Below are 17,304 nucleotides of genomic sequence, written 5' to 3'. Positions count from 1 at the left end.
TGGACTAAAACTCCCATCAGCCCTGCTAACACAATAAAGTGGATTACTCAGGCAGTGGCAATCGCAAATGAATGGATTCCGCAGTATCTCCTGTCAGCGTAGCTGTTTGTTTACAGGAACAGCCAGTGTGTTTTTTTCTTAAAAAATGTTTGGGGTACTCTCATTTTCCTACTCATATTGAAATACTGCCCCTCAATGAGGCCAAACTTAAATTCACAAAATGTTTAGGGGTATGCGTCCCCCCAGAAAAAGAAGCACAAGGAACAGTTATCTGAATGCAATAGCTCCTTTATGTCATTTTCTAGCTTTGATGTCCATCTGATGCGTGTGGCCCGTAAAAGAATGAAATATGTTGTGTATGTACTTTCCCAATAGCAAAATATTCTAACTGGAATCCTGAGAAATACTGCAATAAAAATTAAGCCTCAAGAGAAGACAGGAGGTTGGTAGGTATTTAGCAACACAAATGTGCTTTTAAAAATGTATAAATGAATATTCTAGAAAGGCCCTCGTGATTATAATCTCCAGTGCAATGTCAGAGTGATTGTAGAGCTACGGGGGGGGGGGGGGGGGAGAAACCTGGCTGAAATTTACAGATAGGTAGCCGTGTTGGTCTGCCATAGTCAAAATAAAAAAAATCCTTCCAGTAGCACCTTTAAGACCAACTAAGTTAGTTCTTGGTATGAGCTTTCGTGTGCAAGCACACTTCTTCAGATACACTGAAACAGAAGTTGCCAGATCCTTCTATATAGTGAATACTATATAGTAATACCCCTCCCCACCTTCTCACTATATAGAAGGATCTGGCAACTTCTGTTTCAGTGTATCTGAAGAAGTGTGCTTGCACACGAAAGCTCATACCAAGAACTAACTTAGTTGGTCTTAAAGGTGCTACTGGAAGGATTTTTTTTATTCTGGCTGAAATTTGTAAGTAAAAGGCACAAGGCAGTATTAACTGATCAATTAGGAACTCTAGATTGTTCCAGTTTTTATTTGCAAATGTGCTGTTTGCTACAACTTTTGGTTCCTTCATATCTCCCCAACCCCACTCCATTTATCAATGTGCACCGACAAAACTCTATATAAAACCATTATTGATATGACTGTACATATGAAAATGCATCATTTTGTGATGTGTTGCTTTACCAATGTGCATTGATAAAGCACCCAAGCGACAATAACGAAACGAAACATGGGAACTCTGTTCATCCTCATACCACAGACTAGGAATTTATAAAAATAATGAGAACATTTCACATCATTTTTAAAAAAGCAGTTGCACCGGCATGTAAACTTCTTGTGTGGTGTTCAATACCCACCAGCGTTGTAGTTCAACATAAGGCTGTTGCTTTATGTGGGGACGTTGTGGGTGTTTCAAAGCAAGCAGCCAGCCACAATTTGTCCATTTGAAATGTTCACTGTGGGATACTTTCTACCATTCATACAAGGGGAATAAAAGGCGGCCTTATGCAAGTGACAACCAGGTGCTTCATCAGACTGGCCTCTTCCTGTTCAGGCCACTGCAGTGTCCTGTGCTCCAAGGAGGGCCTCTCTGTGTGTTGTATTTTAAAAGCAGATGATTCCACATTCAGAGATTGCCCTGCCAGGCATGGAATGCAGAAGCAAGTTCCTGAACAGGTGGACACTTCACCTATTGAGGTCTAAATTTCATGTCTGCATATTTGTAAGAATAATGATGCCCCCGCCCAGAATACCAGTTGATGCCGTTAGCATAAGAAGAATGTTCGCCTTTGAGGTACAGGCCATTCAGGTTGGAAGAGTGGCAGACACTGTACCACCAGCCCCCCTTGTAAACCACAGCGCAGCTGCCTTTTTCGTTGGTATCGTTGTCCTTGTCTTGGGTGGAGAAGGCCATGCCCCCGTGTCCTGAGAAAGAATCTCCTGAAAGAGAAGAGCAGGGAAAACATCGAATTCACCTCTTTCACATTAACTCTGTGTGCTAAGACAGTGGAAAAAGGCTGATGCACTGCTAGCACACTGCTAGGTCACATATATAAGTGCCAGAGGAGATGCTCTGCAGGGGGAAGGTCCTCCTAGATTCAATTCCTGGACCTTCAAAAATGCAATATTCGTGTTTTTAGGACACGTTGAAGCAGATGCCTCAAACAGAATTCTCTGTATAACTCACCCATGTTGCCATCTAAATAGGAGCCCACTTCCAGTGTGTAGTTGTCCCTCTCACTCAAGACTTTGAAGCTGGTATATGTAGCATAAGTTCTAGTGTCATTGAAGTCCTTCACGTCAATTCGCAATTGTTGTACTCCTAACCCCCAAGAGAATGGAAGAGATCTGAGAGTAGGCACTGGTTTGTTTGTTTGTTTTTTTATAGTGTTTTATAAACAAGAATAATGTTATACAAATAAGTATACCAAGTTTTCTCATGTCATATGTATATCACACAAAAATAGCATAATAAATGTGGGAAAATATCTATGACATAGTGTAATGGATTTAGGGGTTGCTCGTGCGTAAGTTGCCGCCACTGCTGGCGAGGTTACCTGGTTAAACCCTTTCTGACTGAACAGCCTCCAGCATCGTGACTGTCTCAGTCGCTGGCAGAATCCGTCAGTGGGCATTTCTTAAACTTCTTCCAGCACAAAAATTCCTTGACGCCTAGTCTCCACCTAGACTCCCTGCGCGGAAGCCTTCTGCGCAGGGAGGGTGTGGGCAGCGGAGGACCCGTACTCTCTCCGCTGGTCTCCGGCGAGGAGTCTTGGAGCCTCCTCTCCGATTCCCCCATCTGCCCCCCTTCTCTACTGGTGTTACGCTGATTTCCTTCCCCAGTGGACGGGCTGCCTCTCTCCCTACTGGGACCCTCTCCACCATCCCTCTGGAGCCTTATTAGTGGTCAATGTATAAGTTCTTGGTTTATGAATTGGTTTAAATAATTAGGAAGAAGAAGAAGAAGAAGAAGAAGAAGAAGAAGAAGAAGAAGAAGAAGAAGAAGAAGAAAGGGGGAAAGAGGAGTGGTGAGTGGGATGGGGTCGGGTGGTTATGCTTCTATTATTCTACTTAGTGTGTGAGAGGGGTTGTGTCATTGTTGACAAGAGAAAGCCTTTAACACGTTTACAGCTATAATGAAGACCAGCAGCTTTTGCTCTAGGCTGTGGCAGCTGGCGGGGTGGAAGGCAGAGCCATAGTTCTGGTTTTGTAAGGACACTTAAGCAAAGCAGTACAATTACTTAGCTACTCAACAGATGTGGCTGTCCCAAGAATGGAAATTTCACAAGCATGGGGAGCCAGCTTCAGGCATAGAAGTGATCATGCACTACTGCAATGAAACAATTCCCAACACCCTTTCACGGAAGCAAACTGTTGACGAGGTTCAGAAAAAAGTAACAAGTAGGGCTTTGTGAATCAACACAAGAAACTTCAACTTCCGGGTTGGCGCCTCTGGCAATGGCGGACTTCCTCCGATCGGGAGGAATCCGCTCCGTGGAAAACAGGGTCTGAACTGCCACGGCGAGGCGGAGACCCATCAAAAACCACAGGCGGGAGAAGCCTGTGGACGTGGGATTCTGCCGGCACCTTTGCGCCCCCCCCCCACTCGCGGGGAAACCCGGTTTCGGGGATCCGGAGCGATGTGGGGTGAGTGGCGTGGTGCTTTGAATCGACTGCTTCTTTCACGGAGTGAAGCCGCATTGCTGTTGCCGGAGAGCGCTGACTTTTTCCTGTGGACAATTGGAGCTTAAATAACTGTCCGTGAGTAGAACGGAAAATTGGAATAAGAAATTTCTTTTAATTTGGCACTGAAGCGGGAAGGTCTAAACAGGAAGTCTGCCTTCCGCTTTTTGTAAATAGATTGAAGCAAAGACGCGGCAAGCTAGAGTTTAGAAAATCGTCTGTAAAGGATCAATTTTCATCATTTAAAATCACTGAACCCCCCTTGGAAGCAGGAGAAGAGGGGGGAACTTTTTCTGGACTGATTAAACCTGCAGAAGATAAGTAAAGAAAAGCAATTCTCCACCGTCCTGAACCTGGGAGCGGGGTGTCAGGACAGACGTCCTCGGGAAGTTAATTGACTATAGACAAACGTTTTTGACAGATAGTTAAAAGAAGAGAAACATATTGATTCCATTGTTCCCCTTCGCATCTAAAAGGAACAAAATTTTGACAAAATATCTGAAAAAGGAAACTTTGTTGTTAGATCTGCTTTAAAAAAAAAAAGAGAGAGAGAGAGAGAGATGGATACAAATAGAAGCTTTTTCCCCTAGAGGGAGCTTGTGAAACTGTTATTAAATCCGAACTGGGGAGCTTTGCAGCTGCAAATAGATTAAGATCGTGGGACCAGACTCTGACCTTCAACAAGAATGTACTCGGAGGCTCTGGTGTTTGCCTTTTGTAAGACAAGTGCTTTATTGGAACAGTTACATGAGAAGATGGATTTGATGACTGTTGGGATCAGAAAGTTTGGACAGGCAGTGGGTACCTATATAGAACCCACTCAGGAATTAATTCAGGAGTGTGCTTTGACAGATCAGATGAGGGAGGAGGTTGTTGCTGGACCTCGTGAGGTAGAGATGGAGGGAACTGTGGCCCAGCAGGAACATGAGTTGTTGGACTTGACGAATGAACCTGGAAAAAGCCAGATTTGGAGAGACAGAGTTCTGTTTGGCTTGGAGATGGGGGGCTGGATAGACCCCCCTATGCAGGGATGTTTTGACCTTTCAAGTCTGGCTTTGGGCCGGGAGGCATTCGGAGTTGTGGGGGCCTTTAACTTTGGAGGGGCCTTGAAACATGCTTTTAAATACCACATGGAGTTCAGTGTTGACTTTGGAAAAGGGGCTGATCTGTCGAGAAGGGACAAAAACATTGTCAATCTGGAGTCTCCCCGAGTGAAAGGAGCAGAAGATAAAGTAAAGCACAGGTATAAATATGAAGAAGATCTACGGATGGGACATGGAAGAGATCCAAGGGCCTTGGATATAAGGTTACCAGGTTGATGGACTAGATGGATGGGATAGAAAGGACTGACAAAACCCGAGACCAGGAGAAAGAGACGCTGGAGGAAGATTGGAAGAAAGTTTTAAACAATCTATTTAGGAAAATCTTGTAAAAGTAAAGAGTATTAGAAAAATGTTGGAAAGAAATTATTTGGCTTTAGCAGAAATGTTAAAAAGAATTATGTAAGAATATGTCATGGTTAAGAGAATTTGGTATAAATAAGATTTAAGTTTTAAGTTTTAGGGCCTTTTATGGTAAGATAAGGTTAAAATAGATTAAGGTAATTTAATGACAGAATATTATGAAAGATGGAAAGGATTTGCTGAGACAATTAACAACTAGAATACAAAAAAGGGAGGTGTGAGGAGGTCGAGGAAACAAGGTAATGACAGTTAATGATTTGGGAATATTGGATCTGTTTTTAAATTTTTTGTTTATTTTTGCTTTTTGATTTTGATGTATTATGTGTTTTGTTTTTTGTTTTTTTGACCTTGTCTTTTTATTGATTCGTATTGTTTAAATGTTACTTGTTTTTTCCTTCTTCTTTTTTTCTCTTTGTTTCTTTGTAATTTTAAAATTCTCAATAAATATCATTTAAAAAAGAAAAAAAGAAACTTCAACCTGCCCTGTAGGAAACTGGCAACCAGTGCGTTTGTCTTAGGAAAGGAGTAACATGCTGCCAGTAACCTGCTCTTGTGAAAAGTCTGTCCACTGCATTCTACACTAGATACAAGGGGAGCCCCACATAAAACATGCTGCAGTAGTCAAGTCTTGAGGTTACCAATGCATGGGCCACCATAGCCAGGCTATCCCAGTCTAGGAATGGTCACAACTGGTAGAAGGCCACACAAATCACTTCACCATCAAAGAAGGATGGAGGAGTACCCCTCGAGCTGAAAATCTGCTCCTTCAGAACAGGCAGTTGACCTACCACCTAGACACAGGAACCACTCACCTGCAAGACCTCAGCCTTTGCAGGATTCAAGCTCAATTTACTGACCCTCATCTAGTCAAGCATTGCATCTGGTTGCATGTCCAGGGATTGCAGTCTGTCCTGACTCGGATGTAATGAAGCTGGGTATCATCAGTGTATGACACCTTGCTCCAAAACTCCCAGTGATTAGCTTAATATAGATGTTGAATAGCATTGGGAATAAAATAGTGCCCTGTGGGATTCCACAGCGTACACACTAGGAGCAGTCTTCCAATGATATGCTCTAGACATGACCCTGCAGCTATTTATCCCAACGTAAAAACTTCACAGGTCCGACTCTGGTGGAGCTTTCAATAACTGATTCCACACCTTTCTCCATTATTCATTAAAAATCCCCAAGCTTTCCAGTGATGCTCCAGCATCAGACAGAAGAGGAAACGTTGGTTTACCAGAGCTTGTAAGAAGATGGATTTTATCATTGCCCAACCAGAACTCTGACGCATGGTTCCCAAACCCTTTCTTGTAGGACTCCCAGTTACGGTAGAAATCCTCCGACCCATCCTGTCGCCTCTGGAAGACCTGGGGGCAAGAGGAGGTGATATGTCAGTGTCCCGGCTGAAAGACAAGCCCGTTTCCTATTCCCTACAAGTGCTAGGTGCAGAGGCTAAGATGGAGGGGGACCACCATGTGCTGTGTGTGCATGAAGTCACACACATGACATGCAATGTGCGCAACATCACATATCGCCGGGAGGAGGCCGAGCAGAGCCCGGCATGGGGCAACTACAATGGCCAGCAGCTCCTCCTCCGATGTGCTCAGGAGGAGGCTGACACTTAAGCCGCGCCATGCTAGGCTCTGCGCTTTGCCTCCTTCAACATGGAGGGGCCCATCCCCATCCTAGCAAATATTAAGGGGGGCAAAGACACCTCAGCCCCATAGAATTGGTGCACCTGGGTGGGTGGGCTCTTTTAGGCAGACTGATTGCTTTCGGAACAGGCCCCACAATATAAAGAGGTATCCCTACTGACCCTTCCTCAGTCTAACATATCTCAACAGGGTGATAAATTAGGGAATGAGGACAATAACCTCATAAAAAAATGAAAATAAATTCTCGCAAGGGCATCAGCAGGGTTTCCACACCATACCTCCTCTACAAAGCACAACAGTGGTACCTCGGGTTAAGTACTTAATTCGTTCCGGAGGTCCGTTCTTAACCTGAAACTGTTCTTAACCTGAAGCACCACTTTAGCTAATTGGGCCTCTCACTGCCGCCGCGCTGCCGGAGCACGATTTCTGTTCTCATCCTGAAGCAAAGTTCTTAACCTGAGGTATTATTTCTGGGTTAGCGGAGTCTGTAACCTGAAGCGTATGTAACCTGAGCTACCACTGTATAACGTAAACAAAAAACATGGTAAGGGATAGACTTGTACATGTTCCCTCCTCTGTTGATTCAGATTAATAGTTTTGCTTTCAGCTTACACCACATGTCCTTTCAAAAAGCACAGGACAAGCGGAAAACCTTTCGGACCCATGTTTTTTAAGCAAAGGATTGTGGAAGTGTGGACAAGCCATAAATAGCAAACTCTCCTCCGTTCCCCTACAGAACACCCTTGGACAACACCTCCTCTGAGCTCTGCAAAGCCAGCAATCAAGGGAAGGCAGCTCCTCCTACTGCTTCCTCTCTCTAGTCTACTGTTTATGAGCATGCATGAGCAGAAAGCATGTGGGGCTGCCTTTGCTTTGCTTAGAACCTGGGCCAAGTCTCTTTTGCTCAGTGAAGGAGATGTCTCTGGAGGAAGGAGTTGCCCAAGTGCCTTCCTGGCAGGGGATTCCACTTCTTGAAAAGTGTGCATCATATTGCCTGACACCCTTTTAATAAGTCATAAACAGATGGCTCTTCCTTCTCCATGGGATAAAGCTCACCAGCCAGCCTCCTCCGTCCGTCTCCATGTCACAGAAGACCACCATTGCTTTCCCTGTGGCAGGATAGATGGTGTACCAGCCACTCAGGGTCTCTCCACGTTCCAGAAGTTCTTTGCAGTCTTTGGCTCCAGCCTCTAGGAGAAATATCAGGGAGGAAAATGCAAAACAGTTCACCTATTTTCCGTTCTGGAAGTATGTGTGTGATGAGAGCAACATGGCCCTCTACTGTCTTTATCATGTTTGGTTTTGCACAGAAATCAACAAGATTCTGGGAATACAGAAAAGTTTAATTTGAACTTCCACCATGGGATTATTATTTTTTATTAACCAGAGAATTATAATTTCTCATGGGTTAAGTTCACCCTTCCCTGTATTATTCTCATAATCTGTGTTCTCAGCCATCTTACATTAGATTGGAAAGGACCGTGAGTTGAACCAACCAACCAACCAAACTAACTATACTAGCTAGCTAGCTAGCTATACTAGCAAGAGGATGATTAAGATGATGATGATGATGATAAGACATACCTTGTGGCTGACAACCAGCAGGAGTGTCCAAACTGCAGTCTTCTCCTGCAGGAAGAGAAAAACAACGTCTGGTGAGGTGAACAAGCTAAAAAGAAACATGAGAGTGAAAGCAGTTCCAGATCCCATGCTTTTATGCGAGTTTATTTTCCTTTTCCTCCAGTGGAGTAGTAGAGGCAAAGAGGGTCACCTTGTTAGAACTGGGATCTGTTTCTGCTCAAGCACAATGCACAGTGCAGTGTTCACCTGGATCAGCTTTCACCTGTGAATAATCCAAGCTCTTGCATTGCCACACCCCCTCCCCCCACAGTGGAGTTATAGATGCAATATTACCTTTGTCTCCTTTGTCTCCCTTGGGTCCAGCTTTCCCAGGCATCCCAGCCACACCTTTCTCACCTGAGAAGGAACAGGTGAGAGATGAAACCTTTGGAAACAAAACATCTCTAGAAACAGTCTTTCCTGCCCCTAACAGCCCCTCTCCTAGACATGGTGTTTGCAATTGCAGAGCACAGCAGCGAGCCTCTTCTCCACAGTGATGAGGCTGAATTAGAGCAAATGATCTCCAGATCTGTCTGGCACAAACTCTGAAGGAGAGATTGGGATCTTCTTACCTGGAGGACCCTGAGGGCCTGGGTCACCCTTAGGCCCAAGTGATCCGCTTGTTCCAGGCACTCCTGGTATTCCTGGTATCCCTGGCTGGCCCTGGAAAAAGATCCCGCCTGCTCCACAATGTGATAGGCCCTTCAGCTCTGAAACAGGAAACGTGAGACAGCGTATAAACCTGTGTGAGACAAGACATGTTCCCTGGCATGGGCATATTAAACCAAGAAAGGACTGGAGTGCCAAGCATCTTATGTGGTGCAGCAGATAGGACTGAATTTACATGAGGGGAAGGCAGGTTCATATCCTGAGGCGCCATCTTCTCATCTTTACCAACCATACAGAGCAGCTGTTGTGAGGATTTTTGAGAAAGGAAAATTACTTTCCTGAGCTGTTGGAAGCGGTTAGGGTTGTTAGAGCTACCATGGGAACCCTTTCTCCTTTATATATATATCTCCATATATCTTAATTTAAATGTGGGCCAATTTAAGAATCCCTGTTGAGTATTTCAGAAAGGACATTGATAATCCCTGGCTTTCTAATGGATATGTGGATGTCTTTGCAGATTCAAGCACAGCCCCACTTGTTTACCTTTTCAAAGGTATACTTAAAATTTCTCGGGTAAATATCTTAAAGCTATCATGTATGAAATCAACCATTTAACTACAGTTTAAAAGGAAAGAAAAAGAAACCTGGGCTATCTTATCTTGAAGAGTTTTCTGAAAGACCTGAAGCTTGGTTTTTATGGAATTCAAGACCAATTAGGCACCTGCCCCTTCCACTCTGGCCTCATTCATGAAATTACCGTATTTTTTGCTCTATGTCTCACTTTTTCCCTCCTAAAAAGTAAGGGGAAATGTGTGTGCGTCTTATGGAGCGAGTGCAGGCTGCGCAGCTATCCCAGAAGCCAGAACAGCAAGAGGGATCGCTGCTTTCGCTGTGCAGCGATCCCTCTTGCTGTTCTGGCTTCTGAGATTCAGAATTTTTTTTTTCTTGTTTTCCTCCTCCAAAAACTAGGTGCATCTTATGGTCTGATGCGTCTTATAGAGCAAAAAATACGGTAGTTGTGGCCTGATTGGGAATATCTTGACTAATCTGAACATTTAAAGGGAACAGTGACAGGAAGTTGAAGAAAATGCTAGTTGCAGCCAGAAGACAGAGACACATAGAGTGACTAGATGCTGCTTCTTTTTGAGGAACGCCCTTTGTTTCAAAGATCACAACTCAATTTACCAAATCACTTCTCTCTCCAGCCTTCAAAGTCCTCCTCAAGAGCCTCACTCTCCCAGCCCCTCCACTGCTTGTAGATTAAACATTATCACATCCCTGTGACTAAAATGTAAGCCCCTGAGTTATACTTTCACATACCCAAACAATTAACTGAGGAAACAGTGCTGGCCTTGACATGTGCCACACAGTGGTCTGATGAGATGCCAACAATTGGCTCCTTTGCCCTTAATAATTGCACAGAAGAACAAACTTAGGCCCAGCTTTACTCATTATAACCCTTCTGCACAACTATTTGAATTTCTATAGGTGTACAATTAACATTTCCTGGACAGCTTACAATAAAAAAATTAAAAATGCAATATAAAATAGTAATTAAACAAGCAAAAAAATGTCCTTACATCATGGTAACATAAAAACAATCTGCAGCCCAGATTAAAATATTTAATAGACTGGATGAATAAAAGGCACCGGCTGTCCTACTGCATTTTATACTTGTCCAGAAACAAAGATCACCTCCCACCTCATGCCATTTTGCACTCACGTTCACAGCAGCTGGTTTCTGCCTCCTGTCCAAAGCTTCCCCTCTCCTCCACAGACACAACCACCAAGAGAGTCAGAGCCAGGCGGAAACCAGTCAAGGCTGTCATCTTTCCTTGCAGAACTTTCTTGGCCGCTCCTCTGGGTGAAACAGAGGCAAGTGGCGGTGGAGGGGCTTATATATATGGCAATCCCAAACAGTTGTGTAAACAGGAATGAGGAAATTCTTGCCTTGGGAAAGGGCTTTGCCGAACCCCATTATTGTGCAATACTTGTTTTCACAAGAGTCAGCATAGTTCGTGATATTTAAGATTGTACATTTCTAGACAATGGCTGGAAACCCCTCGATTACACAATGCCCACCCCCTACTCTGCCCTGATCAGGAAATGTTTATTTGTACTGAATAATATGTTCTTTGGAACCATAATCCCGTCACTATCTTGTTTAGCGTGAGGCTTGGTCTTGATTTCCTTACTACAGTACATTCATAGAAGTGTCTCCTCCTTCTGTCCATCTCTCTATTTACTGTATTTTTCGCTCTACAGTGGTGCCCCGCAAGACGAATGCCTCGCAAGACGAAAAACTCGCTAGACGAAAGGGTTTTGCGTTTTTTGAGTTGTTCTGCAAGACGAATTTCCCTATGGGCTTGCTTCGCAAGACGAAACATCTTGCGAGTTCTTGCGAGTTTGTTTCCTTTTTCTTAAAGCCGCTAAGCCGCTAATAGCCGTGCTTCGCAAGACGAAAAGACCACAAGACGAAGAGACTCGCGGAACGGATTAATTTCGTCTTGCGAGGCACCACTGTATAAGGCACACTTTTTCCCTCCTAAGAAGTAAGGGGAAATGTGTGTGCATCTTATGGAGCGAATGCAGGCTGCGCAGCTATCCCAGAAGCCAGAACAGCGAGAGGGATCACTGCGCAGCGCTCCCTTTTGCTGTTCTAGCTTTTGGGATAGCCCCTCAGTCCCTTCCCTCACCTCCCGGAAAAGCCCCCAAGAGCCCCGTTCCCTTTAAAGAGCCACACGAAGCGTGTGTGCGGCTCTTGGGGGCTTTTCCCCGAGGAGGGAGGAGGGCAACCCGTCAGTGACAGGATGCCCTTTTCCCTCCTCGGGGAAAAGCCTGCAAGCTCGTGAAAGGGATCACTGAGCAGAACCTGGGATGCATACAGGCTCTGCTCAGAGCTCCCTTTAAAGAATCTTTTTTATCTTGCATTCCCCCTCTAAAAACTAGGTGCGTCTTATGGTCAGGTGTGTCTTATGGAGCAAAAAATACGGCAATTCCTTTTTTGAATGGCTGTGTAGTGTTGAATGGCCATTCTGGCTGATACTCTGTGCTTCTTCCATACCTATGATACCGTGGTGGCTGGGTTCAGAATGTATAAACGCAAGCTTACCAAACCAGTTTCTTTGTCTAGGCAATGGCTTTGGCTGGCTAGTTAAGCACCACATAACCAAAGAAGTTGCTTTGTGCAAAAGTACAAATGGGAGGACCTCCCCCTTCTCACTTAGATGCCAGGTAGGAGAACAACAGCCAGAGTTGTGTGTGAGGAAGGTGGAAGCAGACTGGAAGATGGGCACACAGGCATGCTTGCTCTGTGCTGGACTCAAAGCTGTGATTAATGAAGCAGGATCTTTCCTCTATTCTTCCCTTAGGAGGGCGGATCCCCTCACGTGACCAGTACAAACCTGCATTTTCATCTTTAGTGGGTTTTTAGGTCAAAAAATGCCTCTTATATGCAATCTAGGTGGGGTGAATCCCAGTCCATGGGACTGGAGCAAGTACTGTTTTATGATAAAGCCAAAAGCTTGACTGGAGAGGAGACTAATTCTTGCCAGAAATAAAAGCTGGTGAATAGGATTTCTGTCTGTATATTTTTACAGCATGAAGTGAAATGGGGAAGCTGGTCCCCCTTCGCAAGAATCTAATGTAAGACGCATCACAATTCCAGTGTGTTTGGTGTGTGGATAAGACAGAGCGTGTATCCTGGTGCACTAAGGCAACCAAGACGTGATAAAATAGAGCAAAGGGTGAAGCTTCAGCCTTTAGAGGGGAAGAAAAACCCAGGAGAAACCAAGGTATACAAATGAAACGTGAAACACAATAAAAAAAAAAAACAGTTCTGTTGAGAAGAGCAGAATTCATGGAACGCTCACATTCACATCAACCAACCAGCAACAGAATAAACGGGTTAACAAACAGGGCAGAAATTTATTATTTGTTCAGCAAACAGTCCTACACTCAGTCCTACACCAGTAAGTAAAACTGGCTGCGGAAACTGGGCAGGGGAGTATTGCGGATGTGTGAAATCCTATAATGGGCAAAGGGTTCTTTTCCTTCCCGTTCTGGCTGCTGCTTCAACTCCCGATTCTCAGTCTGGCCTGAAGGTTGCTTTTGTTGCTTCCCAGTGATTGAAGTAGGAGATGACGTGGTTCAGTGGAATCCCAGTTCCCAACAGAGCTATCCAGGTACTCCATCCATGACCATTCCTGTCCTCTGTCATCATAGCGGCTCCTATGTGTCTATAAACAAGTCAGGCTTAATCCTTTTCACGCTACTAAGCTCTCTCACTGTGTCTTCAGATAACTCGTCAATATCGAGTCTGTGAATGGAAGAGAAAGAAACAATCTGTTGCCTCCTATACATGGCAACAAAGACTATGCACAACTTATACACACTACAAAACTTAAGTGATTTTTTTTAAAGGCAGTTCCGAGGTCCCTGCTTCCCACTTTAATATGCAGGTTTGCATGGTGGTGCTGAGCATTTCCTGGGGGAGGAACTCCTCTTGTCCCCCGGAATTAGTTTCTAGGAAAGGTTCTGCAAGACAGAAATTGTGACTTTTAAACCCGCTGAGGTTGCTAAGAATGGTTTCTTAAGACATACTATTCTATTCTAGCACACCACTTTCACAGGTATTTGCTAAAATGGCAAATCTTTTTAGCCCCCTGATATACTGTGTACACTCCCCACCCCCCACTCCAATTACATGGAGAGAAAGTCAAAAGTAGAGAGATGACTAATGGGCCTTATCAGGCTCCTTACAGCCATTTAAGCTTCCACTGGGCTTTATTCTTCATTCATTTCATTCCTTATTTAAACAGCTAAATTGCCCATGCATGCAATCACACTTATGCTCACTGGAATTCTATAGGACTCCTTGGTGCTTATCAGAACAAGTCAGGGTTTAAAAAACTCGGTGAAGGAGGTATCTCTAAGTAAGGAGCAGAGACCCAGGGTTCAGTGGGAGTGCTTAGATGCAAAAGCCCAAAGCGTGTTTTTAGTGCTTAAGTAACAGATGTATTTGATGATATCAAGTAAATGGGTCTAGTTCAAAGCCTGCAATTCTCATGAAAAGGACCTTCTACAGCATGGAGCAGGAACCTGTGGCTGGACTCCAAATCCCATCAACCAACAGAGCCAATGGCCAGGGGTGATGGGAGTCCAAACATACCTGGAGGGCCACAGGCTCCCCATTCATAATCCACCGGCTTTAATCATTATACTCAGAAGAACAATACTATACATTCCATTCTCTGTGTACTAATATGTTCCTGGGAACAATCCGCCAACAGTGACTCAGACCTCCACAGGTAAGCCTGCTCCTGTTCTTGACTTCTTTCACAAATGCCACTTAGGCAATTAGGCAATTTCCCCTTGTACCTTGATGTCCCCCTGCCCGGTTCTACTCACAGTTTGATTGTCACACTGGCTCCCTTAGTTCTTCTCCTGCCTTGTTTTCTTAACTTTCCCCTTTAAAAGGCAGGGGCATCTCTGCCCCTGGGAGCCTACCTTAGGCAACCACACAGCTCCTCAAATGAACGTTGCACAGCAAGGAAGCTGCCTGCAACTTACTCAATTGCCTCCAGTCCACAGCTTGGGTCTTTCAGTCCTTCACAGAGCATCTTCACTCCGGAATCTCCCAGTTTGTTACCCCCCAGCTTCAGCTTCTTCAGACTCTGGTTGCTGCTGAGAGCAGAGCAGAGATCCCTGCAGGAAGCCGAGGTGAATTCGCAATTCCATAACCTGAAAAAAAACACCAAACAGCTAGGATGGGAGGGGCTGCTGACTTGTTCCTTACTTGTAAATACAACTCCACAAAGCATGAGGGTGACAACAGTTCGGGAGAACTCGTGATATATTACAGTGGTGCCCCGCAAGACGAATGCCTCGCAAGACGAAAAACTCACTAGACAAAAGGGTTTTGCGTTTTTTGAGTCGTTCCGCAAGACGAATTTCCCTATGGGCTTGCTTCGCAAGACGAAACGTCTTGCGAGTTCTTGCGAGTTTGTTTCCTTTTTCTTAAAGCCGCTAAGCCATTAATAGCCGCTAAGCCGCTAATAGCGGTGCTTTGCAAGACGAAAAAACCGCAAGATGAAGAGACTCACGGAACGGATTAATTTCGTCTTGCGAGGCACCACTGTACAGGCAACCCCCAATTTGTGCCGGGGTTGCATCCCACATCTTCATGCGCGTCACCGTTGTTGTTGGAGTGCGCATGAACCCCCCCGTTACACCCTCTTCTGGGTCTGAAAGTGGTGTGCACATCCGTGGTCATACACCGAGAGCTGCCTATACTCACAGTGATCCAAATTTCTTAACTAGTCAAATTCATTGCACTTTCCTCATTGTGTTTCAGTGCTGTTACATTTGTTCTTAGAACAGAATTTGCTATGAAAAACTACCTATTGAGAATTTCAACTTTCAGGCTTTGTTGGGGTTTCGGGGGGTTGAAAAGAGAAAAGTTACTAGCCCTCACTCTTTGTTGGAAGGAAAAGCTTCATCATATTTCCATGTGCTTCTCACTGTTACCTTCTGTTAAGTATCCGCTGCTCATTTCCTGACAATATTTTTGTTTTTGAAAAACTGAATTATTCAAAAATAGATTTTAAAAACTGTGTAGATAGGAAGATTTCTTACTTACGACAAAATCTGAAGCTTGCAGCCAGGGTGTTTCAGCGCCTCACACAGCAGCCTCATTCCTGAATCTCCCAATGGATTGTTCCATAAATCAATGTCTTCCAGCATCTGGTTTGTGCTGAGGGCAGAACAGATCTCTCCCCAACCTGCTGCTGTGATTTCAGTGCTACACAAGCTGCAGGACACAAGTGCACCTCGTGTGACCATGGGTTTATGGTGAGACCGCCAAGACTGAATTGGGTGAGTGGAGGGAGTTTCCTTAGGAAAGACACCAAAAGGGCAGGAGATATTGGGCAGCTTTTAAAGAAGAAGTCCTGCTAGTGCAATGCGCCTTTCTCCTCTCTCCTCGCCTGGCACTCCCTCTGCAACACCCCCACCCCAAATTGGCTCAAGGAGAAGTTAAGAGAGCCCCCAGAGCAGGATGTGGAGGAAGAAGAAGGGGATCAGTTCATCTGGGAATCTGAAATGTGATTTCCACAGTGCTGTGTTGAATGCCTCCATGTATCATTGTGGTGGGATGGACCATAGATTGGAGATGGGAGGGGAGGAATGGGGTGGGCAAGGGAAGAGGTAAAGTCCACTTAGAGGGATGGAAAACACAGGAGAAATTAGCCTGGAGTGGGGAAGGGCCTCCTTTGGCTAGGGCATGTGTACTTTTGCTATTAGGAAAGTGCACATATAAAGACTATAAAAATGAAAACAAGAGAGAGAGAGGTATGAATGGATGGATGGATAAGGAGGGATTTTCCCCATGAAAACTACCGTATTTTTCGCTCTATAAGACGCACCAGACCATAAGATGCACCTAGTTTTTGGAGAAGGAAAACAAGAAAAAAAATATTCTGAATCCCAGAAGCTAAAACAGCAAGAGGGAGCGCTGCGCAGTGATCCCTCTCGCTGTTCTGGCTTCTGGGATAGCTGCAGAGCCTGCATTCACTCCATAAGACACACACACATTTCCCCTTAATTTTATGAGGAAAAAAGTGCATCTTATAGAGCGAAAAATACGGTAGATTCCTCATATGCAACAGAACATAATTCCGGACCCACAAGCACTGTGCTCATGATCTGAACCCGAAGGAACAGAGTTCTCCCTTACCACAATTTCTGCAACGTGCACTTTGGATGCTTCAGTCCCTCACACAGCAGCTGCACCCCGGAATCCCCAAGCTGGTTACCTCCCAGGAAGAGTTCGGTCAGCGTCTGGTTGCTGCTGAGGACAGAGGCAAGATCTGCACAGCAGGCAGCAGTGAGATCACAATTGTACAAGCTGCAGGAGAAAAAAAGCATTGGCTGTGTTATGTTCACACAAAAGCTAGAAGAGTCCCTCTGCATTCCTCCATCCCGTTTGCAAGTTTGTACCGCATCTAATCACTCTGTACAACTGGATTCCGGCAGGGCATGGAAGAACAGGGTTTTAAGGGGATGGCTTGAAGTGTAAAGACCCTTCTCCCGTTTCTTCAGATCACCTTGCAACTTTCTTCAAATACAAACAATTCCTGTCACCTGCAGCAATTATCCTGCAGCCCCTATGTAACAAACTGGATGACAAGGGCTTTCTTGGTCATGCCTCAGCTGACAGTAGCTGCTACTGAACCCATTCAATGAGCAAAAATGGGCTTCTATGTTCCTCAAAGAGTTTCCTGGAGGTGCAGAAACTTCTCACTCTGAAA

At 44.8% G+C, this 17,304-nt stretch overlaps 2 protein-coding genes across 2 annotated transcripts in view; both read right to left on the bottom strand.

Annotated features, from left to right (window-relative positions):
- Nucleotides 1-1,200: 1,200 nt before the first annotated feature.
- Nucleotides 1,201-10,944, bottom strand: LOC308479819 (veficolin-1-like). The gene is made up of 8 exons (XM_081010777.1): nucleotides 10,719-10,944; nucleotides 8,959-9,096; nucleotides 8,681-8,743; nucleotides 8,351-8,395; nucleotides 7,823-7,956; nucleotides 6,349-6,478; nucleotides 2,150-2,284; nucleotides 1,201-1,902 (listed from the first exon to the last, which is right to left on the bottom strand). The coding sequence occupies exons 1-8, from the start codon at nucleotides 10,822-10,824 to the stop codon at nucleotides 1,652-1,654; spliced, it is 1,002 nt and encodes a 333-aa protein (XP_080866903.1). The 5' UTR covers nucleotides 10,825-10,944; the 3' UTR covers nucleotides 1,201-1,651.
- Nucleotides 10,945-12,902: 1,958 nt separating this feature from the next.
- LOC308463503 (uncharacterized protein) overlaps nucleotides 12,903-17,304 on the bottom strand; it is a 40,047-nt gene continuing 35,645 nt past the window's right edge. The window contains exons 21-24 of the mRNA XM_080981937.1: nucleotides 16,731-16,901; nucleotides 15,636-15,806; nucleotides 14,567-14,737; nucleotides 12,903-13,313 (exon numbers count right to left, since the gene is read on the bottom strand). Of these exons, the coding sequence (XP_080838063.1) occupies nucleotides 13,226-13,313; nucleotides 14,567-14,737; nucleotides 15,636-15,806; nucleotides 16,731-16,901 (601 nt within the window). The 3' untranslated portion in view covers nucleotides 12,903-13,225. The remainder of the gene's footprint in view (nucleotides 13,314-14,566; nucleotides 14,738-15,635; nucleotides 15,807-16,730; nucleotides 16,902-17,304) is intronic.

This window comes from Podarcis pityusensis (assembly GCF_964106645.2).
Source record: "Podarcis pityusensis genome assembly, chromosome: 1".
Classification (NCBI taxonomy): Eukaryota; Metazoa; Chordata; class Lepidosauria; order Squamata; family Lacertidae; genus Podarcis; species Podarcis pityusensis.
The sequence above is the reverse complement of the archived record's forward strand: the minus strand, read 5'-3'. Positions and strand labels throughout refer to the sequence as shown.